Below are 25,184 nucleotides of genomic sequence, written 5' to 3' on the forward strand. Positions count from 1 at the left end.
AGAGTGTTTTTGGTGAAATGATCCCAGGAAACCGGGATGGGGGCACAGGGAGAGTGAAAAATGAAAGGAGGGTAAGCTGACCCCAACGTATATTTGTGGGCTGGCCATCTCTGCTGCTCTATCCTGCTGGGTCCTTCTGAGGAACTGTGGAGACTGTACCCTCAAGCCACTTGTAAGAAGGGAGAGGGGAGCTCATTGTCTCCCACTGGCCTAGGGTCACCCTATGGGAGAGCTTCTTCACACTTCCAATTTGCCACTATATGAGCACAGACTAGTTTTTTAGGACTCAGAGGAGTCTCTGGGTAGAAAGCAGCAGAGGTGTCGAGCAGCTAAGATGAGGTATAACCTGAGGTGCCTGGGTGGCTCAGTCAGTTAAGCATCCGACTCTGGATTTTGGCTCAGGTCGGGATCTCAAAGTTTGTGAGTTCGAGCCCTGTGTTGGGCTCCACACTGACAGCATGGAGACTGCTTGGGATTCTCTCTCTCTCGCTCTCTCTGCCCCTCCCCTGCTCTTTCTCTCAAAATAAATAAAATAAACTTAAAAAAAAAGGTGAGGTGCAATCAGGTTATGCCTGTGCAAAACAGGTTGCCATGGCAGTGACTAGAGTAAAAGGCTGGCTGGGAACGATATGAGACAGGCCACCAAAGGCGCCCAATACCACACCTGTGCATTTTTCTGGAATGTCTTAGATCCTAAGGATGCATCATTCTTTCTTTGATCTCGCCACCAAATGAGAATTGCTAATGTTTTCATAGCTCTTTAGAATACAGGATTTTAGAGCTGAGATAGGGCCTCAGATGCAAAAATTACATAATGATCATCTTCTTTCTTACTCTGGAAGCTATTTATTCTCCCTCTGCAATCTAGAATTTGCCATCCTAAGGCTGAATGTTTTGAAGAAGTAGAAGGAAAAGGATTGTTCATCCAGAGCCGAGACCACATCTGTGACCAGCTTAATGATGTTCCAAAGAGAGCAAACAGCCATTAGATTTGGGTAGTGGGGCAGTTTGGTTTTTTTTTTTATTGCTGTTCTTTTTATTTTCTACATTTTAGCAGAATATCCATTACAAAAGCCTCAGCACATAAAGAGAAGAAATGAAACCTTTACCCTAGAATAACACACCTTTTATTCTCTAAACTGTTCTTTTTATGGTCAAATGAAGCTTTGAAAGAAGTGAGCTATTTTATGCCTTACCGGTAAGCACTGTTTGATAAACATGAATTCCATATGCAAATTATTTTGCTTCTCTTTTTACTTATCCAAAAGGACCTTCTTCATATATAAATTGATCAAAGCAGCATTTAGTGGAGACAATATAGACATAATATTGATATGTTAGAGCCTCTCAAAAACCTGGAATGCCATTATACAGGTTTTTCTGATGCAGGGATGGTCTAGAAACAGGCATTAAAATAATCTTAATATAGAATACCACCTTTTCATTGACCATTAAAAATATAAAGGGTCCTTTATGCTAGGTTTGAATACAAAGAATAGCATTTACTATTTACAAGATCCCAACTCTTACCTAAAGGAAAGGAATACTTAACTCTGAATTTTTGTTTGTATCAATGAAGTGTCCGACCCCATCATATGCACAAAATTGGATCATATCACAGTACCCTGTCATGCACTAGGATTTTTCAAATAAACAAGATGTGGGGCAATAATTTTATGGCAGAAAAAATAGTGCTTATTATGAAATATTTGGCAAGCCCAAATTTCCCCACGTTCAATGAAAGGTGAGTTTGGTAGACAGGGATATCACAGAGAATGATTGGCAGAGAGAAACTTTTCATTGACTCCATGGGTACTTTTGTTTTCTTGATCAGAGGGAAGGGAGTGGTCCTCAAGTTCACCACTGCCAGGAATAAGGACACTCTCTCCTGCTTATCACACAGTAGAAATGTGACTGCAGGTGGCTCTCTGAAGGCCATTCCAAATCAAATCCTACGAAGCCAAATCTTATGAACCTCATGAAGGTGTGATTGTTCTAAAATTCAGAGTCCTATAAGTGTCTTTAATATTGACTTCCTTTCCCTGAAAGTATTTTGCAACACATTCTATCCATTAGACAGTGGGAAAGTGAGTCAGCTTGAAAGATGGCACATTTTTACCTAAAACAGACTAAGCATTGCCTGAAGACAAACAGATCTGACTGTTGAATCAGTTAGCATTCTTATTATAACCAGTGGATAAATCCAGTGAGAACAATGAGGTAGGGATTGACAAAATTAGGACATTAAACTTCCTCTGCCTATCAAATTGCGGGATAATTTAAAATTGGGACTCTGCCACAAATGTATGGCCAACTCATCTTTGACAAAGCGGGAAAGAGTATCCAATGGAAAAAAAGACAGCCTCTTTAACAGATGGTGCTGGGAAAACTGGACAGCAACATGCAAAAGAATGAAACTAGATCATTTTCTCACACTGTACACAAATATAAACTCAAAATGGATAAAGGACCTGAATGTGAGACAGAAAACCATCAAAACCCTAGAAGAGAAAGCAGGAAACAACCTCCTTGACCTCAACCACAGCAATTTCTTACTTGACCCACATCCCCAAAGGCAAGGGAATCAAGAGCAAAAATGAACTATTGGGACCTAATCAAGATAAAAAGCTTCTGCATGGCAAAGGAAACAACCAATAAAACTAATAGACGACTGATGGAATGGGAAAAGATAGTTACAAATGACGTATCAGATAAAGGGCTAGTATCCAGAATCTATAAGGAACTCCTCAAACTCCACACCCGAAAAACAAATAATCCAGTGAAGAAATGGGCAGAAGACATGAACAGACACTTCTCCAAAGAGGACATCCAGATGGCCAACAGACACATGAAACGATGCTCAGCGTCCCTCACCATCAGGGAAATACAAATCAAAACCACACTGAGATACCACCTCATGCCAGTCAGAGTGGCTAAAATGAACAAATCAGGAGACTACAGATGCTGGTGAGGATGTGGAGAAATGGGCACCCTCCTACACTGTTGGTGGGAATGTAAACTGGTGCAGCCCCTCTTGAAAACAGTGTGGAAGCTCCTCAAAAAATTAGAACTCCCCTATGACCCAGCAAGAGCACTGCTAGGAATTTACCCAAGGGATACAGAAATGCTGATGCATAGGGGCACATGTACCCCAATGTTCACAGCAGCACTCTCCACAATAGCCAAAACATGGAAAGAGCCTAAGTGTCCATCAACTGACGAATGGATCAAGAAGATGTGGTTTATCTATACAATGGAATACTACATGGCAATGAGAAAGAATGAAATCTGGCCATGTGTAGCAACATGGATGGACCTTGAGGGTGTTATGCTGAGCGAAATAAGTCAGGCAGAGAAGGACAGATACCATATGTGTGCACGTATAGGTGGATTAAGAGGAACTTAATGGAGGACCATGGGGGAGGAGAAGGGGAAAAATAGTGGGGGAGAGGGAAGGAGGCAAACCATGAGAGACTCTTGAATGCTGAGAAGAAACTGAGGGCTGATGGGGGTGGGAGAGAGGGGAAGGGGGGTGATGGGCATGGAGGAGGGCACTTGTTGGGATGAGCACTGGGTGTTATATGGAAACCAACTTGACAATAAACTATTTAAGAAAAAAAATAATATAAAATTGGGGCTCTCCTTCATGTAGATTAAAATGGTTTACAATAAGTGTCAACTATCATCACTGGGTCTTAGGATTATGGGTGATTTTTAATTATTTTATTCAGTATTCTAAATTTTTTATAAGGAAAATTTTATATAGAGGATTTTTATGATAATAAGAACCCATTAGATTATTTTAAAAGCCCATTTATGATACAGTATAAATAATTCATGTAAACTCTTTAACTGAAAGTTCACTGAAGATTCTTGGGATATCTATGAACCTTAAATAACAAGATAAATGTATACTGTGTACATCCAGATATTCCTAATCATGATGTTATTTGCTAATTGGCAAGAGTATCTCAAATTAAGTCAAAGTGAAGTTTGAGAAGATATCAGTCCTGACAAAGGCCAGGAGAAATGAAATTATAAATTACATCACAATTATATATATATAATGGAAATAATGATACATGCCACAACATGGATGAAGCTCAAAAACATCATGCTAAGCTAACTGAAATAAGTCAGACACAAAAGAACATATATTGTGTGATTCTATTATATGAAATGTCCAGAGTAGGCAAATCTCCAGAGACAGAAACTAGACCAGTAGCTTCCAGTCTTGGGGAAAGGGGAATGAGGAGTCACTGCTCATGGGTACCGGGTTTCTTTTGCGGGTGATGACATATCGTGGAATGAGACATAAGTGATGCTGTACAATTTCATGAATATACTGAAATGCATATTTTTAAATGGTGAACTCTATGGTATGTGAATTATATCTCAACTTAAAAATAAGAACTCATAATAAACTCTTTGTCTCTACTATACTAATAGAAGCACTTATCAACTCAAGACTTATTTCTACATTTTCTTAGTTCTTGTAATAGAAACAGGACATTTCCTAGAAGGATTTGAGTATAACTTGTGATAGGGATAATCAGGAGCTTTCAAAGACCTACCTTTTGGGTGCAGTTAGGGAAAACAACAGTAATAAAAATCATTGTCTTTACCAACGGAAAGGTCATAAACCAAGGACATGAAAGGGCATACTTACATAAAAAGAAATGAGCCCATGAACAAAGATTCATAAATATGGTCTAACTAAGTATGAGAAGTCTGAGAGGAAATATAGAGAAAGAAACTAATGGGAGTTAGTTCAGAGATATCTTTATCAGGGCAGAGTCATTAATAAGAACAGAAATCATATCCTCACAATTAATGACATATTCTATGGAAACTTCAGAGGTATTGCATTTGAACTCTATAAAAAAATGGTTACTTGATCTAGTACTCATTGAAGTACCAAAACTCACAAATCAATTAGAGGTCGAAAGTCAACATTGGAAGTCAATAGTATTTAATTTTGAGCCTACTACTACTTCAGCAACCATGGTTGGAACAAGCCAGCAGTATTTTACAGATATGCTACAGCTGGAAATGAAAATGCCATATTCCAGAGCTCCCAGGAAAGCAGGGACATGGCACCCTGAGCAGACACGCTCACATTCCTCTTGCTCCTTCCTGAATCGAGTGCTAGTGTTATTACCTCTTTTCTGGATCCTAAAGCAATCTAGGGTGTGGGTGGCTCTCTTCTGAGTTTCAGAGAGCTTCGGTGATTGCTGAGGGTTACCAGGCCTGCAGGGGGCAGAGCCAGGAGGCTAAGCAGATTGATATCCTGATTCTGAAAACAATGATTATCCACCACATTCCACCCTTACATTTTTCTTTCTTTGTACCGAAGCATGACAAACATATAGTGAAGCCATAGCTGCATTGATCTAAAGGTTACAGCTCAACTACTTTTTTCTACATAAATAAACACTCATGTGATACTTCATCAGTCAAGATATAGAGCATTTTTGGCAGGCTATAAAGTTCCTGTCTGCCCCCGAGCACTATCCTGGTTGCTACTATCGTCCATTACTTTGGCCCGTTCTTAAACTTCATAAAAATGGAATCGTGCAGTATGCACTTTTTTGTATCTAGTTCCTTTACTTAACATCGGTGCGATTCATTCCCGTTGTGTGTGCTATTACTTGTTTTTATTGCTGTGCACCCTTTTCCCCTTTGTCTTGAACCTATCGTTTTCTCTTAGCTGGGTTACTAGACTCCATGTAATTCAGGAAATGTGGCAGTGACTGGCAGGGAAGAAACTCTATGCCTGCAGGTAGATGAACACATCCACCTGTCCCAAAGCTCTGGTCTACACCTCTAGGCTGAAACTATGGCTCTGCACCATGAGAAGGGGACAGACTCACTAACGAGAAGCAATGCAACATGCCGAACAACCCAAACCCAGATGACACTGAGTCAGAGTGTTTGCTGTGAGTCATCTGAGCTGAGCAATGGCACCCTTTGCCCACGCTCCCCACCTTTAGTCAAAACAAATGGTGGCGCAATCTAGTGAGAAGGAACCACTGGCTTGAGACCTTAGATAAGCTCTTCATTGTCTCGCCTCACTGATGAACTGAGGGTTCGGTGGGGTTTTGAAGCTCCCCCCAGAAACGAAGAGAATGCAGAAGGTCAATACTCACTTATTTCACACTGTTCCCCCTCTAGTCCTGGAGGGCAAATACACTTTCCAGGGTAGAAACAGGTTCCTCCATTAAAGCAGGTAGTTGAGCAGTTTGCTATTAGAATGGATAACAGGGTATTGCATTAGACAGTAGGCTAAATCTAAAAAACAAAAAACAAAAACAAAACCCAACTTCACTTAAGATCAGGTGATACTTCTGGGACACCTGCTTTTTTTTTTTTTTTTTACATAAACACTCATGTGATACTTCATCAATCAAGATATAGAGCGTTTTTTACTTATTTAGTCAAGGAAGCTGCTTTGCAAATGCAAGAATTGTAACCAATTGCTGACCCATTTGCAGATTCCAACAACATAATAGGAGAGCACACACATTATATATGATCCTCCCCCAGGGGCTTATATCTTGGAGAAAAAAAGGCATGGTGTGTAAAATTTTTAAAAATTATCTTCATTATTTTCTTTTAAATATCTAAGCCCTTAAGAAAAAGAACACTGTAAACTCCCCAAAGTATTTTTTTAAGCTAAAAGAGGGAAAAAGGAGAAAACTTACTTTGGAATAGATAAAAGGGACAGAGGCCGTTAAGTACTAGGATCTGGCCAGAAAAAGAAAGCAACTTTTTTTTCTTCTCAGAATGAGAACAGAGATTCATCTTATATAATAGGGATTTTAAAAAATAATTAACTTGTATGACATTTGGAGGAAGGAGTCCTGGTACTCGGGAAAGGACTGACTGTCAGTCCTCGTGAGCCCCCATAGGTCAGCGAGTGGCAGCACTCAGTTGGATAGATTATCGTGGGCGTCCAAATAACAAGGTTTTCCAGGTAAAAATCAAACTGTGATTCATCCTAAACCCTCTCTTCGTGGAAACGTCTGGAATTTCACTGCTCACTGGCACCTAAAATAGAGGGAAGGCAGAAATGGGGACGAGGGGAGAACAAGTATCTAAAATTAGACACGCTGGCTCATTCTATAAAGGACATTAGAATGAGGGCTTGGATTCTCAGCAATTCCAGTTATATGGCCAATTTGTTCTTGTCCTATATGGAACAGGCCAAAGTTGGCTATAGATGAAAAAAGCTGAAGGAAGCTTCCAGTAGGAAAATCAGAAAAAAGATCCAAAAGTTATTGTGTATGCTTTCTCTGTGGAAAAGAAAGCCAATCAGCATGTTACTGCAAATATCACGCTTCTTAAAGGAAAAGCTTTTTGTTTAAAATTGTAAGTATCTCCCATCTTAAGGCAATGCAGCCCTCGCTTTGGCAAAATCCAGCCTCCTGATGCATGAGGAAGCAGCAGCATTTGGGTACAGAATTTAGGATTCAGGACAACTGGCTCTTTCGGCTTCCTCCTTGCTACTAGTATTGTTAGGTTTGCAAGCATGACTCTTCCCACTTGTCCCTGTTTTTCCTGGGGAACTAACAAGGGAAGAGAAAAACATCAGGATGAGGGTCTGCTTGGCCAGAGCCCACTGGGCACTATCTCTTACTAACAAATAGAATGCAATGAACCTGAGAGCTTAATTAGAAGTTATGGGATAATGACAAAGCTAGTTAAAGAATTTGGCCACACCCTTAGTATTTGCGTGATATTTTACAAGCTTCTCTACATCTCTGCCGTGCCATGATTCTTGACTAGGAAAAGGAACCAGAGACACCAGGTAACTTTCACTGGGGCTGAGGGTATGCTGGACCAGTGCTTGACTACTCATTTCCTAAAGTCTGCAACAGATGTCCCGAGAGCGAATGAAAGTTAGTCTATACTGTTTCTTCAGCGACGTTGTGCTAAGGTCCAGCTCCATGCCAATAATTAAACCGTTTTTCAGAAGCTCTATACTCCCTCCTAGATGATAAATACATCTTTTTGTTGAGGTAGTAAAAACCATTATTTTTTAATATTCCCCGATCTCCAAGTGAGACCAAGTGGAATTTCAACAGACTTTCCAAAAAAAAATAATAAAAATTAAAAAGAAAATTACCAGAGTCTAACAAGTAGGGAAAATCTTTCATCTGAAGGGTAAAATATTACAAAACATGAGACAGATTGGAATACACATATTTTCCTTTAACAGTGACCACGCAGTGTTTGTGACTCCGTAGCATCAGAAAAACACCGTAGCTGATTCTCTGTTGTCCAAACTACAGCACCAGCAGCCACACCTAAGTAAGCAGGCCTCCCAAACGGTGACCTTAAACCTGTTCATACATGAGTTCTTTGTCCAAATCTCTGAAGGATTTGCTCTATTTCCCAATCATTTTGTCATAATAGGAATTTAATTCTGCTGTAAGAATTGCTCAATTTTGAAATAGCTGAGATGCTGAATGCTAAATGTAGACACATAAAAAATTTTTTTCACTAACTGGCTGTTCTTATATTATTGGCGCTTAATTTTTGTGAATACAAACTTTAAAATAGCATTAAATCCAATACTCCAGTTTTGGATCACTTAAAACTAAAAGGCAGAGATAGTCTCACATGTTATCTCAATTTGCTTGCGGTCGGGAGACCAGGGACAAGGTTTAATTCCATTTTATTTTTTTTTATTTTTTTTTATTTTTTATATTTTTTTTATTTATTTCTAGGAGAGAGAGAGACAGCATGAGCAGGGAGGGTCAGAGAGAGAGGGAGATACAGACTCTGAAACAGGCTCCAGGCTCTGAGCTGGCAATCAGCACAGAGCCTGACGCGGGGCTCGAACCCACAAACCGTGAGATCATGACCTAAGCGAAAGTCGGACACTTAACCGACTAAGCCACCCAGGCGCCCCTAATTCCATTTTAGAGATGGGAAAAGTATGACCCACGGAGAGATCACATTATCAGCCCAGACACAGAGATACTTGTGGAGGAATAGGGACCTCAAGGAGGTAGCCTGAGTGATGGATATGGTACAAGAGGAGATGAGAGTTTGGGCCAAGCGACTAAAGCTCTGTAAACCTCATTTTGCTTATCTGAGAACGAAAAGTTCCACATCTCAAAAGGCTGTTGAGGGTAAGGTAAGTTATTATGCTGACTCATGCTGAGGAATTCTTCCTTTAGCTTTTCCTTCTTTTTGAAAAGCTGTTTATTTCTATTTTTTTAAATGTTCATTTATTTCTGAGAGAGAGAGAGAGAATGAGTGTGAGTGGGGGTGGGGGTGGGGGTTACAGCAGAGAGGCTGATGCAGGGCTGGAGCTCAGGAACCATGAGATCATGACCTGAGCCCAAGTTGGAAGCTTAGTTGACTGAGCCACCCAGGCGCCCCTGGTCATTTCCATCTTAATTGGTGCTAACTGCATTAGCACTCAAGAGATACTTCTCCAAAAAAGCACATCTTTTTATTTCATGGCGTATATATATTTTGAAAAACAGCACTCTGAGGCTCATGCAATTAGCATTTTTGACACAAGTATAATTTCATTACATACACTTTGTATAATATTATTTAATTTTTTTCTCATAAAAGATGTGAACCGGGCAAAACAGACATCTCGTAACATGTATGGATCATTCAATATTTTAGAGCCAGGTTTGAACCCACTTTATGAGAGAAAAACTGGCGATGATGCTGCATCATAGGAAGAGTGGAAACCATCTCTCAGGGATGTCATCTGTGAGCAGATCCTTAAATTGGGGGGTCAGTGAACTTCTAGGTCAGGAAATGGGGAGCAGGTGGTTTCATTTCAGTCTTAGAAGCTCACCCATAAAACTTATTTAAACATCAAACCCCCTGTGGCAGAGAACGCTACGTGTTCACAACACCCACGCTCCTCTCCTACAAAGTCGTCTGTAAGACAGCTGTCCAGCCAGGGATGACATATCTCCAGGCTGAGTCCGGGACCAGCCCTGAGGCAGGGCCATGAGGGCTCCTTCCTCTCCATGGGAGAGGTGTGAAGGTTTTGTGGATCACTTCTGGGACAGAGCTTGTTTGTTTGTTTGTTTGTTTTAAAGCAGCGTCTACTCGAGTCTCCTTTGCTGCTCATGGGCTGGTTCCAGAGAGCTCCAGAGCTGGAGGGAAGACCACCGGTGTCAGGTATCTGGGCCCCAAAATCCCAGCATGGAGAAGGGCTCCCTGTACTGGAGCATTCTGTGAGTGAAGACAAACTTCTACTGTGTTGAGCTACACTAAAATTTGGGGTTGAATTTGTTATAGAAGCCAATGAAGTGTTATACCCTATTTACAGAGCTATTATGTAGAGTAATAATATATTAAGTATATTTCTTTTAACTATACATTTAGAAAGTAAAAAGAACCTAGTTCTTAAAAAGAAACTGTTACCTTTATCACAATTGACTCCATAGAATTCAGGTGGGCAGATGCAGAACCCGGGAGTGACACAGAGGCCGCCGTTCATACACCGTGGCATGCAAAGGGCTAACAGAGAGAGAGCTCCAATTAAGGTCAAGTGGGGTTTTGAGAAGGGCCATTTTGGAAATATCAATAATAAAACAGCTCTATATTTTAAAAACTTTATTTGAGAGAGAGAGAGAGAGAGAGAGAGAGACAGAGTGTGTGTGTGTGTGTGTGTGAGAGAGAGAGAGAGAGAGAGAGAGGGAGAGAGAATCTTAAGCAGACTCTATGCTCAGCACGGAGCCTGATGTGGGGCTCAGTCCCACAACCCTGGGATCAAACTTGAGCTGAAATCAAGAGTTGGACACTCAACCAACTGAGCCACCCAGGCGCCCCACAGGTTTGCTATATTAAGCATTGTTTATGTGTTGTAAATCAGGTGTTTTTTGTTTTTGTTTTTGGGTTGTTGTTGTGTGTGTGTGTGTGTGTTTACCAGTTAATAGATGAGAATTTTAGAATTGTTCCATTTCAATGCCTGATTAAAATTTGTCTGGAATCATTACTTTGACTAAGAGGTAGCCTTCTTAAAACTGTAAATATTTTCCCTGCCCTATTTCCTAGATCTTCTAATTCCAAAATACATGCAAACAGGAGCAATTCTTATGTCTTAAAGATGAAAAATACTTTTCTTACTCTCATCAAATAAACTCTTAGTATTTAAGCATCCTATGGTTAAAACAATTTTCTTGTTTAACTCTTTCATATAATAGTAATTTTGCTGAGATAGACTTATTTACAATACAAGTGCTTTTCACTTTTTTTTTTGTCTTAGAGTAACTTCATAACTCACGTATACACTGAATTATGAGTCAAACTACTTTTTATTGCAGTACACACTGTCAAATCAATCATTATATTAGCCTGTTAAACCCAGTTTAAGTGGAGGAGAAACTTCATTAAGTTTATACCAAAGCATAATGTATATGATAGTGAATTAGGGATTGGGGGTGGGGGAGAAATGGCCACAAAGAATGTAGACACTGTGCTAAAATCCTCTGCCCCGTCACCATACATTGGATTTAACAGAAAACCACTCCTAGAAGTACTTTCCAATTGCTCTTCTGTGGCTTTTTAAGATTTTACCAATCCTTATGATATGACCAGAAAAGTAATTTCAGTTTTTCTGAATATGCTAAAAAAGCAAATGTGGGGCTCTGGTGTGACGTCCATTTCATTAGGAAGCAAGTGAGGTCAGTTGGGCTCTCTCCTTTCCGTACCTTTCTCACAGTGAGGGCCATAGAATCCTTCAGGACACTCGCAGATGCGCCTTTCATTACAAAAGCCTCCATTTCGGCACCCTCCTGGGCATTCGGCTTCACCAAAGAGAAACAAAGTTATACGCCTTTGAAACCGTGTTGGGGGAATTACTGCTAGCGTGAAGAGGTTGGTGCTGACCTTTCCCCTCTGGGCACTGATTATCATAATTTACTGAACACCCGATACCTGGTACCTCATTCTCTCTATACTACTTGTTCTTCACTAAATCCTCATCAAAATAAGATTTTGCTTCTCTCAATCCCAATGCCAACAGCAGGGGGCTCATGGAAGAAGGTAAAGCAAGCATTATTCTTCCTTCTTCCCCACCTATCTATCTCCTGTACCTTCTTAGATTCACCCTGAAATAAACTGAATGGAATTGCCCACAGTATTCACTTTTAGAGGGTGGAATGACCTTTTGGAACATCTTTATCTTTATTTATTTGTTTTTAAAGCATGCTTTGCACCCAGCATGGAGCCCAACGTGGGGCTTGAACTCACAACCCTGAGATCAAGACCTGAGCTGAGATTAAGAGTTGGACGCTTAACCAACTGAGCCACCCAGGCACCCCTTGGTGCGTCTTGAGTACTGAAAGCCTCTAGAGCTTAAATTCTTTGCTGGAAAAGCTTGTATCACGATGGGGAAAAAATCTAGGCCTTCATGCTTAAATGGGCATCAAGGTGAGGTGCCTATGCCTGGCAGAGATTGCTGGTATGACGGTGGCACTCTGTGCTCCGGAGAGGTTAGTCGCACCAAGCCTGCGGTGGTGGTACGAATGGTATTGCCTTGACGGGCAGTAGTTGCTGGTAATAACTGGTGATCTTGGTATGAGGCTGGAGACTCCCAAAGCTTGTGTTGGAGGAGGGGAAGGAGAGAGGTAGAAGGGAGGAGTTTTGAAAGGTTACTGGGGTTCCTAAAATTGTGAGTGGAGTCATAGCAGGGAAAGTCTGTCTTAGTACCATATGGGTCCTGTGGTTACCAGCCACTCCTCCCATAGGTGTGATTATAATTATACCAAAAATTTACCTTTTCTTTCTTCCTTCCTCCCTTCTCTTTCTTTCTTTCTTTCTTTCTTGTCTCCCTCCCTTCCTTCCTTCCTTCCTTCCTTCCTTCCTTCCTTCCTTCCTTCCTTCCTTCCTTTCCACATCACACCTGGAAGCTTTATGAGCCTTCTCTTGATGGTGATCACTGATTACCTTGTTGACACGTTTTAAAGAAGATTGCATTTTGAGGCGTCTGTAGGATGGTGTTGCCTTCAGAATTCATTACAATCACATTCACTTCAAAAGCTGCCACTCCATCTTGTTTTCCAAGGCACGGGAAACCAACTTGAACAACTAAAGAAAAAGCACGTATAGAGAAACAGTTTATCTGGTTGATTTCACTTGTATAGAAATCTTGGTAAGAGAGACAAAGAACAAAACAAAAATATTCATATTTCATTCTTTGATATTCTTGTATCCACACCACAGCAGGGACTGTATTTGGATCATATGAGCATATTCTCCAAAGAATTTATACACCATGCTGCGTGGAGAAAGAATGAACAACTCATTAGTTTGTACCTTAGTGATATGGAATTGGGGATATTTTGTTCCTAGTCTGGGCTTGTAGTATCTTGAAAAAAAAAGATTTTCTCTAAAAATTAAAGGCAGCATACACAGATCAGTTAAGGAAAGAATCCTGGTGGGCATCTTCACCAGCCTCCATATAATCCAAAAAGAGCTTAAAACATAGTATTCTAGAATATATTAAATAAAGCCCTATATAGGCATTAGCTTCATTTTTACTCTGTGTGCTTGAAAGTGACAAAATATTTTCTTTGGAAATATCCTAGAACTCAGACTAGACTCCAGTTATTGGATTGAGTTAGTGAAGCTAGTATTTTCTCAGGCTGATATTAAGATGTGTCCATGTCGTGGGATCTAGAAGAGAGTTTGCTGTGATAAAATAATTTCGTAATAGGCTTATGTCTAATAATTTAGTTTCCTAAAAATGAGACTTTTTTTTTTTTAGTATAACGATCACTTGGGGTGTATAACATTGACTCAGCAAAAGAGTGGCGACTCGTGATGATGGTGTAAGGGCAAGGAGGACACCAATTGTGGAATGCCCACAAGTCAGTGGGTGGAAACTGGATCAAGTCATTGGCTAGAAGACTGATTACGTAAATTTCTAAAATCCACTAGATTATCATAACGTATCCACTGGACAAGAGTGATTTAGTTGATCCATTAGACTCTAGATCTTCCGTGTATATATAGGAAGAAATATTGCTAATGGTATACATTTGAAATTTTACTTCATTTTGTTTCTATGTAGCAGCTTATGTTTACTGGCAATCTTGGGGAAATCAGACCAAACCAAGAAAAAATCCTTTCCCTTTAGAGTTTTCATAAAACTTTCCCCTAGATGCATAAGAAGAAATGAGCTAGAAATTGGCTTGCTCTTCCATAAGGCATAGAATATAAGCTGGTCATATAATCTTATTAGTGTGCTTGGTAATCAAAAATCCCTCTCAAGGCTTTGGCACTGTCAGTGTTTATTACTGTGCCTTTCTCAAAATAACATGGATTCCCAGTTCTGAATCTTGAGCTCTGAGCATTGCAAAAAAATCTATTAAATGGGAAAAAGGAAATACAGACATTTTAATAGAAATAAAAAGGAAAAAACCAAATTGTGTCTGCACTTCCAAAGTAAAATGGTCTATGCTGAAAGCCTTGGTTTAGTGAAATCTTATACATGAAAATGCCAATTTACAAAACATAAAAATCCATCATAGGGATTTCCATTTCAAAAAGAAGCAAAAGAGCTGATGAATTTCTTTCAATGGTTACTCTTCCAATGTGTTTCCACTTTGTTCCATTCTAAAATTTTGGTAATCTTTCTCATGAATCTTTTACATGGATAGGTAGGTGAATAATTGCCCTGAGGCATAATCAGGTAGAAGAAACTGAAAGGATTCATAAAGATAAAACTTCTAGAATTTTCTCACCATGTCACGTCATCATCCGAACTATTATTTCCCAGGTGCATTTTTTTTTCCTGGACCTTATTAAGCCTCCACTTTGCAGCACACTTCTTTAAAAACGGCACTTCCCTTTTATTTTAGCTTTCAGAATTTTGGCATGAAAGAGAAGATGCTTGTAAGTAAATTCATCTTCATTTCTGTTTATCAGCATTGTCAAAATTCTTTTTTTAACACTTTTTTAATTAAAATTTTTTTTAATGTTTTCATTTATTTTTGAGAGAGAGAGAGAGAGAGCATGAGCTGGGGAGGGGCAGAAAGAGGGAAGGAGACACAGAATCTGAAGCAGTCTCCAGGCTTTGGCTGCCAGCCCAGAGCCCCCAGGGGCTTGAACTTGTGAACAACAAGATCATAACCTGGGCTGAAGTCAGACACTCAACTGACTGAGCCACCGAGGCACCCTATCATTGTCAAATTTCAAAACACATTTTGTATATTAAATATCAAAAATGTCTTGTTATATGTATGGAAAGTTCAGTTAAAAATAATTACTAATTACTAGTTTGCATGTATTTTCAAATGTGCTAAAAGCAAACCATTTGCAAATATGCTTACATTATGACATATTCACATGCTCCAGTCATGGGGTTGGGGGTTCTAGAAGGTCTGGAGTGCTCACATAAAAGTGTGTGATTTTCTGAGTCAATGAAAAGCAACGAGATAGGCAGCAGGTTCCCTGGCCTGTGGTCATCTTAAAACTAGGGCACAGAATAATCCCAGGAAAGAAAACCAAGGATGCCAAATCCCATAGAAGTTCAACAGGGAAAGCACAACAAAAGTAACTTCCTTTTGGGTCCTCAAGATGAATTTTTCTCTTTAAATGGTTAAATACAAATTTGAGGGGCCCCTGGGTGGCTCAGTCGGTTAAGCGTCTGATTTCGGCTCAGGTCATGATCTCACAGTCCGTGGGTTCGGGCCTCGCCTCGGGCTCTGTGCTGACAACCAGCTCAGAGCCTGGAGCCTGTTTCAGATTCTGTGTCTCCCTCTTTCTCTGACCCTCCCCTGCTCACGCTGTCCCTCTCCCTCAGAAATAAATGAAACATTAAAAAAATTTTTTAAATAAATAAATAAATACAAATTTGAGTCAAGATGCAAAGAGTTTATCCATTTAACAAATACTGAGCATCTACTAGGTCCCAGCCACTTTCCAAGCACTGGGGATACTTCAGAGAACGGGACAAATAAAACTCCCTTACGTTTCAGGGACTTGGGCTGAAGACAATTGGTGATAGTAACATTTTAATCATCTAAAAGTCTAGAAAAAGAAACACGAAACATTTAAAGCCAGAGGCACAAGTGGGAATTGAGAATAGTTTCAGTGCCTGTTTTGGCTCTGCAATGACTGGATTCTTTGGGTATCGACCTTTGTATTCTAACTTCAATTTGCCTGTAGTTTAGCCTCACAACAGGTGCATAAATGTCTTCTGGGAATATTGTTGAATGCTTAAAATAAGGATCTGGGAGAGAACTGCACTTGCTATGACCCACTGATTTAGGATGCATTTAGGGGCACCTGGGTAGCTCAGTTAAGCGTCCGACTTCGGCTCAGGTCATGATCACACGGTTTGTGGGTTCGAGCCCCATGTCGGGCTCTGTGCTGACAGCCAGCTCAGAGCCTGGAGCCTGTTTCAGATTCTGTGTCTCCCTCTCTCTCTGACCTTCACCTGCTCTGCTCGCTCTCTCTCTCTCTCTTCCAGAAATAAATAAAACATTAAAAAAATTTAGGGTGCGTTTAAACACCTTGGGCCTCAATTTCATTTTTGGCAGTGAGACTAATACTATTTTTAAAGTAATTCTTAGGAATGTTTTTTGTGTGAAAACTCCTCTTACTTGAAAGTTTAAAGAAAATGTAATGTTATCATTCATCATTAAATAGGTCTGTCATTTAAAAAAATCTTATCAAGGGAGCACCTAGGCGGCTCAGTTAAGCTTCTGACTCTTGATTTTGCCACAGGTCGTGATCCCAGGGTGGTGGCATTGAGCCCTGAGCCCCGTGCTGGGCACTGCGCTGGGCAGGGAGCCTGCTTAAGATTTTCTCTCTCTCCCTTTGCTGCTCCCCAACTTGTGCTTGCTCTCCCCAAAAATTTTTTAAAAAGATAATTTGATTTAAAAAATCTCATCAAGGCACCTACTCATGTAGTTATACCCAATTATGTCAAATGAAAAAAGAAGGAAAATGTCTTTTATATTTTTAATAGAAAAACTTTAGGCCATCTTGGCAGATAACTGAAGTAGTCTCTTCATTCTCTTAGTAAACCAGTAGGAAAGAATTATGGTACTAATCTAAAATTATGTTTAATTCACAGTAATATTAGTATGAAATATTTTCCTTCTTCATCTTTTAAAGATCTATACTTTAGGTTTAAAATTGTGCTTATTTCCTTACATATTCATAATTGCAACTGAACAAATTCAATTTCAGTAAAAAATGAAATATCAGGGGCTCCTGGGTGGCACAGTCAGTTAATGTTCAACGCTTGATTTCAGCTCAGGTCATGATCTCACAGTTCCATGGGTTCAAGCTGAGCTCAGAGTGCTGAGTCTGCTTGGGATTCTCTCTCCCCCTCTCTCTGTCCCTTCCCCACTTGCGTGCACGCACGTGCACACTCTCTCTTTCTCTCAAAATAAATAAATAAACTTAAAAAAAATTTTTTTGAATGACCACATCAAAAATTTCCTCAGCCTAGGTGGAACAGTTTTATCAACAGATACTTATCTCTTTTGAAATAGGAGGTATGTCAATATAATTATGATCTGAACCTCAATACAGAATGATTTGAAAGGAACTAGGAAACAGGAAGTACTTTGTTTATGTGTTTCATGAATTAACTTTTAAAATAAAAGTAGACATTAATAAAAAATGTATAAATTACATTAATTATACTTGTCCATTTGTCAATTTTAAAACATGAAATAGAAATTTCATTTCCTGGGGCGCCTGGGTGACTCAGTCAATTAAGCGATCAACTTTGGCTCAGGTCATGATCTCACTGTTTGTGGGTTCAAGCCCTGCATTGGGCTCTGTGCTAATAACTCAGAGCCTGGAGCCTCCTTCGGATTCTGTATCTCCCTCTCTCTCTGCCTCTCCCCTGCTTGTGCTCTGTCTCTCTCTGTCTCTTAAAAATAAATAAATGTTAAAAAAATTATTTTTTAAATTTAATTTCCTTTTGTACAAACTCTACCTGTCTTCCTTTCTGCTTATAAATTTTATCTGTAAGGCCATTCAAGTAGTAAAAATTATACCTTTTAAAATGTTTCAAAATAATTCACTTAAAAAATACACAACACTTGGGGCGCCTGGGTGGCTTAGTCGGTTAAGCGTCCGACTTTCGCTCAAGTCATGATCTCGCGGTTCGTGGGTTCGAGCCCCGCGTCGGGCTCTGTGCTGACTGCCAGCTCAGAGCCTGGAGCCTGTTTCGGTCTGTGACTCCCTCTCTCTCTCTGACCCTCCCCTGCTCACGCTGTCTCTCTCTCTCCTAGAAATAAATAAAACATTAAAAAAAAAAAAAAAAGAATATAAAAAAAAAAAAAATACACAACACCTGACTTTAGTTAGTCTCAGTTTTAGCAATAGACTTTTGTGAAACTTTTGCTTTACCCAAACTAGGTTTCTTTCAGCTCCTCAACATGTGGTATGTGTCCACATTGCCCTGACTCTGCACCCCCATCCTGCTGCTTGGAATATTCTCTCTCTTCTTTTCTGTCCAGTGTCTGCCTCCTCATCTTTCAAGACCAAAATGAAACAGCACTTGCTCTCTGTAACCTTCCCTAACAACCCCGCCTAAATCACTTCACTTACATATTTTACCAACACCTCTACCTATGAATGCATTATAATATGATGATATAATTATTATTCTGGATCCTTTGTTAAGGTTGAGATTTTCAAAGGCAAGTACTGTATCTTACTTGTTTTTGTAATTTCAGCACCTGGCGGCATATTGTCTGTCACAAGCTAGGCACTGACAGGCACAAAGATAGACCTTGTGGGAGACACATCTAAATACCTTTAAGCCCACAGGCACACACTTGCACATAAACAGAAATTCATCACAGACAGTGGGAGATACAGAGAATAAGACATTAGCAGTGTGCATGCAAAAGAACAAATACAAAGAAAAAGGGGTCTCAAAGGGAGAAAAAACACAGATTCTCTACTTACAAAGAATAATAGAAATGTAAAAGTTACATTGTGTTTCTGCAACAATAAGCATATGAGTAGAAAGCTACTTTTACCAAAAGTTAGATGAAATTAGTCCAGATGTGAATTTCAGCACATCTTTATGATGAAACCGAGGTACATTGAAACAACTCAGAAACACTAAAGCAGATTGAACATAACTCACATGGCGTTCAAGTACGCATTTGATGTGCAATCAATTGCATATAAACTAACTCTTACAAAGATGTAAACAGCCAACACAGGGGTCTGATTAAACACCTCTCCCACACTGAGATGGGCATGGCGCTCACACAGCCTCAGCCTCCGGTCACGGGAGCCACTGCCCATACAAGGGAAGAGATGACAGAGGGCGAGAGCTCATCCTTAGCACCACATGACCACAAACTGCTATGTGACCACACAAATAGTCATCAGCGGGCCAAGCTGTGCTGACAGCCATTCGTTCTCTCAGCAAACACTGAGCACCTTTCCTGGTTTAACTTTCTGCTAAAGACTGGGGTCACTAAGAAGAGGATGGTCCCTCCAGCATTAGCACCTATTCCAAAATTTCTAGACATGGAATTCCTGGAGGTCTTGGTTGAGAAGCAAGCTGGCTCTGTGGTACGACAGAAACAGCTTTCAAAGAGGCAAAGCCTTGGCTTTATGGAAACCTTTTTTTGTTATCCAATTTTACCGAACCAGCCTGCAGTTTGTATTTCCTGTTTTTGTTTTCTTCAGATGCCAGAAGGCAGGCACTTCGTAACTGTTAAAGATCGTTTTCTTTTCCATGCCATGTTCAGGCATAGAGGAGTCTGGGGGATAAAAGAACAACTTCACAGCTTGAGGGTATAAAATAGACCAGTAGAATATAATGAATACTACCTGGATGTTTAGGAGCAAAGACACGCTGATCTTGTTACTTTTTAATAATTCAAGGTACCCTTACTGCTCCTACTGTGGGGACTGAGCTAATAAGGCTAATGAATACCCACCCTGCAATGGGCTAAAATTCCCATAAACTTCGTGCACCTGCATTTCTGCAAACAAATCCTACATCTGCCTTTAAAACCTATGTATGTGGGGGTGGGGTTGTATATGCAGTGTATCTGTGCTTGTGTGTGTGTGTACATGCGCGTGCACACATGCACAAAGCACCTTGTCTTAGAAGAAGGCTTATTCTTTTTCATCCTACCTTTTCCAAAGCATCAATCACTCTCCCCCCTAAATTTTATTATTTATAAAGATTCTAGATTATTAGAAATTAAAGTTTTACCTAAGCATGGAGTATTAAAATATTCTCACATCATATATTCAAAATGTGATTGTTTCAATATCCGAAGAAGTAGAAATTAGGTAAGCTTTTTTGTACTAGACACTATAGTGAATAAAACTGGGAAGAATTAGTACACAAGCATTAAACTGGGAATCCAGAGATGGAAGATTTATTGGAAGTTGAGCAGGTGTAACTGTGTACTTAATTTAATTAATACATTCTTTTAATAATCAGAAAATAACAAAGGAAAATTTTAAAAGAGAAAATGGATTTTGAGAGATATATTATGTATTTGTTTTATTCATGAGTGCTTCTAAAAAGAAAGACTAAAACCTACAATCAAGAAAATTTTATATAAAAAAATTATCTTTGACTAGAAAGAAACAGCATGTGATATGGCATGAGACTGGGTAATGGCCATACTCCAAGAACGGTCTCTTCTCTGTGTAGTAGTGTATGACAGTAGTAGCGATGCCATCTGTGTGGAACAGGGATATCCATGTGTCTGGAATGGGATAGCCTTATCCTCAGGGCTACAAACCTCAGGTGAGTTTATCTCCGGAATCCAAGGCCTCGTTCCTTCACAGGAGCTTTCTAGAACTAGATCGGAGGTAAATACTCTGGGACGACTGCCAGTTATACCAATAGCACCGGGATGACCCAAGAGAAACTCAAATTCACACTCTTGCTGTCTCCACCCACACTGGTACCCATGCCAGGAAACTGGAAAAACTCTGCTTATTTAGTCCCCAACTCTTCCAACACTGGGATGTGATCCTAGAGATTCACTGGATGTAGTTGATAGCTGCAACTTGAAAATGGACTTTATAAGGGTATCTGATTCCCTAATTATTGTATAGATTTATATTAGCCCTTAATGAGATTTTCATTTGACATCAAAGATAATCTAGTGTTCCTCTAGAAGAATAAGACTAATTATTTTAAAGGACAGAGCTATGATATCAGTTATTTAAAAATATTATAAGACTAAAAATATGACAATATTAGGACAAATAGCAAGCTCTAAAACTCTATGTACAGAAGAACATAATGTGAAATAAAAAGCATATCTTGAAACAATTCATCCTTTCACACTAGAAAACCTGATTACTCGGGGAAAATAATTCAGGTTAGAGCCTCATACTACTACCGAAACAAATTTTGATAAAATAATAGTAGCATGTGCAAATTGATGTGGGAAACAAAGGCAGAAGGAAATGGCAGACAGAACTAAATTTCCGTATAACCTGCAGCCCGTTGACAAATACCTGAGGCTGGCAGAGGAAAATGTTTCTCCAGGAACTCCTTACAGTCTTAATGCTAATGGTTTGCTGGAGGGAAAAACAACCTTAGCCTGACAATAGCTGGGCCTCCAGGATCCTGTGAGTCTTCTTTAGCGTATGAAAATCTCATAAGTCAGGCAGAGAAGGACAAATATCATATGTTTGCACGTATAGGAGGATTAGGAGGAACTTGACGGAGGAACAAGCGGGAGAAGAAGGGCGGAAATGGTGGGGGAAAGGGAGAGAGGCAAACCATGAGAGACTCTTGAATGCTGACAAAAACTGAGGACTGATGGATGTGGGGGGGAGGGGGGGATGGGCATGGAGGAGGGCACTTTGGGGATGAGCACTGAGTGTTATGTAGAAACTAATTTGACAATAAACTATTTGTAAAAAAAAAAAAAAAAAAAAAAGAAAATCTCATTGGAAACTTGGACTTTACCTCCCCCAACTCTGTAGCCTATAACCAGTCTCTCCTCATGGTCCTGGGCAGCTCCTCCTGCCCACGGGTCCTGTCCCTGTGCTTTAATAAAATCACCTTTTTGCACCAAAGACACCTTCAAGAGTTCTTTCTTGCCCGTCAGCTCTGGACCCCATAAACCCCACTATCACCCCAAAAATACCTCATCATGAGTTATCACTTAACTGCTCTCTGGAATAAGAATTAACTTCCAAGCATAAAAATAATAGGAAAAAGTGACAAAGAAAAGGATAGTTTTGACCACAGAGGATTCACAGAGGATTTTAAAGACTCTGCATATCCCCACCTTAAAAAAACTAAATAATAAATTGAAATATATGCCATAAAGTATAAATAGGTACAAAATAATGAGCTTTGAAAATCAATAAAGAGCACTATTATTTCAATATAAAAATGAGCATAGTACACAGACATTTTACATTGTCTAGTAGATGCAGGAAAATGTCTTCTACCTCAATTGAAATGAAAAAACCAAATTAAAAGAACACCAAGAAAACACTTTCCACTTTTTAAGTCAGCAAAATACTTAATGTGATTAATAACCATGTTGATGAAGTTACAGCGAGCCAGGCACTCTCCCACAGTGCTAGCCAGGGTATAAATGGGCACAGCCTGTGTGGAAAGTAATTTGGTATTTTGGCAATTTGTTCTAAGAGGCTTCTAAAACATTCATAGTTCATGTCTTTTGACATAGTAATTGTACTTCTAAGAATCTATTTTAACAAAATAATGAGATGAGCTCTAAGGTTTTGGTATACACATTGGCCCAATAAGGGTTTTCTGAATGCCTGTTCTGTGCTCGGCCCTGTGTTGGCAGTCATGGGGAAAAGACAAAACGGGCCTCCTGCTCAGTGACCATCTATTACTTTGAAAAGGATGTTTATTGTGATATTTCTAGTAGGAAAACCTTGAATCTAACTAACACACAATAAGAGAATGAGTAAACCGATTATGGGTATGTTCATAAAATGTATAAGAAGGGCAGTAAAAACAACTTTTGGGAAAATCCAAATGACAGGGGAAAATGCTTATGATAAAATGTTAAAAGTAAGAAAAAAAAACGGTGCAAAACCAAATATAAAATATTATCACAATTATGGAACAATACATATTCATAGACTAGAAGGAAATGAGCATGTGTTTGAACATGTTAACATAAGTGATCTCTGCACTTTTCTAACAGTCACAAGTCCTGGGCTCGAGCCTCAGCCCCATTGCGTATTAGTCATATATAACTTTGGGAAAGTCAGTGAAGACTCTGATTGGGAAAAATTATGTTCTAGGATGGCCGACAGGACTGATAGGGGAATTCCAGTACCCGCCAAAGATTCTCCTTCCAGATTCTTCTTCCTGCCTTGCTTGCCACTGAGCGCGTGCACACACACACACACACACACACACACACGCACGCACACACGCGCGCCAAATGACGAATGCGGAAGTAACAGACTACAAATTGTCCTCCATGCTTACGCTCGCTCACTCGCTCGGGGCTTAGACCTCTGGAGAGTGATCTCCTCTGAGCCCGCCGGTATGAAATAAACCTGCCTTCCAAGATCTCCGAGGGCCGCTTGGCTCTTCCGCCGGGTGATCCACACCAGGTTCTGTAACAACTCATAAGCCTTAATTTTCTAATTTGTAGAATTGAGCAGTAATTCAGGCCTTGACTCCTTCCCAGAATTCAAATTAGATAATGTATGAACTGCTATTTTGCAAGCTGAAAAGCTCTAAACAAATAACCCATACTATATTTTCTTAGCAGGGAAGGGTGATTATCTCTGAAATATTAACCCCTTTCTTCCACTTTTCCATGTCTTTCCTCTCCGTCAAATTCCTATGTAATACAATGCTCATTTTGGGGATGTTTCTCTTGATTTACCCCATCTGCCCCAAATCACTTATTTGAGTCTTTGCCATACTTATGTACATGACATTAATTCATACTTATTGGCCAGATATATCTCCTGTGGTGACTTCCTTTTTTTAATCTGCGGTCACTTACCAACTGGGGCTGTGTACAGTCTTTAGGAAATCATAAAACCACCATTTAGTCACTCCTGTCCTAATCTTTTGCCCAAAGGAGACAGGAACATACTGAGCTGCCGTAAAATCAACAGATCTCTTCAGGAAAACATTCCACGATTCATTCCTCTGATGGGCGACTTCCGGATCTTAAATATTATTCCCATCACCATTACGTTTTAAGTGTAAACCCTCCTCCGAGGCAAAGACCACCCACCTGATGCCTTGTGAGGCACTGTTCCCAGCAGAGGGACATTGACGGTTGGGTCTGCCATGATGCCTTTATCCAGGGAGCGTAAGGACAGGAATTCATAGAAGTATTCTGCCTACAACAAAAGACAATGACAATCAGTACCATGGGAACCACAGAGCATGAGAAGGCATTTCTTAACTGGTCATTCCTTTGATGGGAGAGTGACATTTTTCACTATAGGAACTCTAGAGCACATGAAATCTAAAAAATTGTGTAGGCATAACTCGCCCTTCTGGATTTTAGAACTCTAAGAATTAGACTGTGTTTGGAGAGAAGCGATGCTTTAAAAACATTAATGACATCTATCCAAAATATCCAGAAGGCAGCCTTTCAGCTTAATATTATTTAGTTGCTGTCTTTTAAAAGGATTGAGAAAAAGCGCTTTTAAGGAAACAAGTGATGTCCAAACAGTTAAGCAACTGTTATTCCTTAGACAATCCATCTCTGCTTCTTGGGTCATTCTTTACTTCTTTTCAAGTCTGAAGTGAGTCTTTTGATCAGAATTTGGAAAGCTGTAATATCTAAGGGAAAATGAAAGCAATAACCTCTTGGCAAAAGAAGGTATTAAAGTCCAAAATTTAATGATCTTACTGTTAAGATTTATTTCTCAGTATCATTCCCTTTGGCAGGTTTACATTTAAGGTCTCAATTTAATTATGGAGAGAAAAGTCTAAAAGTGCAAACAGCCACTGCTGCAATATGGGGACAAGCTGTAAAATTTTACATTGTAAACATTTTAATTTTCCCACTAAGTCTGGTAGAGAAGAATGACTCCTGTTCCTTGAATATCCACAAAACTCTGAAAATAGTGAAGTATGATCTCACTGGAGAGCTTGGTGCTTAACTGATTCTCAACTGGGTTATTCAAAGGATTTGTGATGGAAACAATGTATTCTTGCTTGAGATTAAAGAACAATCAGTAAATAATATAGAGTCCAAAACGAA

General features: G+C 39.7%; 1 protein-coding gene across 1 annotated transcript in view; it reads right to left on the reverse strand.

The window, feature by feature from the left end:
* Positions 1-25,184, reverse strand: part of WIF1 (WNT inhibitory factor 1) — a 71,751-nt gene that overhangs the window by 5,831 nt on the left and 40,736 nt on the right. The window contains exons 3-7 of the mRNA XM_039234281.1: positions 24,204-24,312; positions 12,934-13,074; positions 11,697-11,792; positions 10,408-10,503; positions 6,150-6,245 (exon numbers count right to left, since the gene is read on the reverse strand). Of these exons, the coding sequence (XP_039090212.1) occupies positions 6,150-6,245; positions 10,408-10,503; positions 11,697-11,792; positions 12,934-13,074; positions 24,204-24,312 (538 nt within the window). The remainder of the gene's footprint in view (positions 1-6,149; positions 6,246-10,407; positions 10,504-11,696; positions 11,793-12,933; positions 13,075-24,203; positions 24,313-25,184) is intronic.

This window comes from Hyaena hyaena, unplaced genomic scaffold (genome assembly GCF_003009895.1).
Source record: "Hyaena hyaena isolate Hyena2069 unplaced genomic scaffold, ASM300989v1 scaffold_87, whole genome shotgun sequence".
Classification (NCBI taxonomy): domain Eukaryota; kingdom Metazoa; phylum Chordata; class Mammalia; order Carnivora; family Hyaenidae; genus Hyaena; species Hyaena hyaena.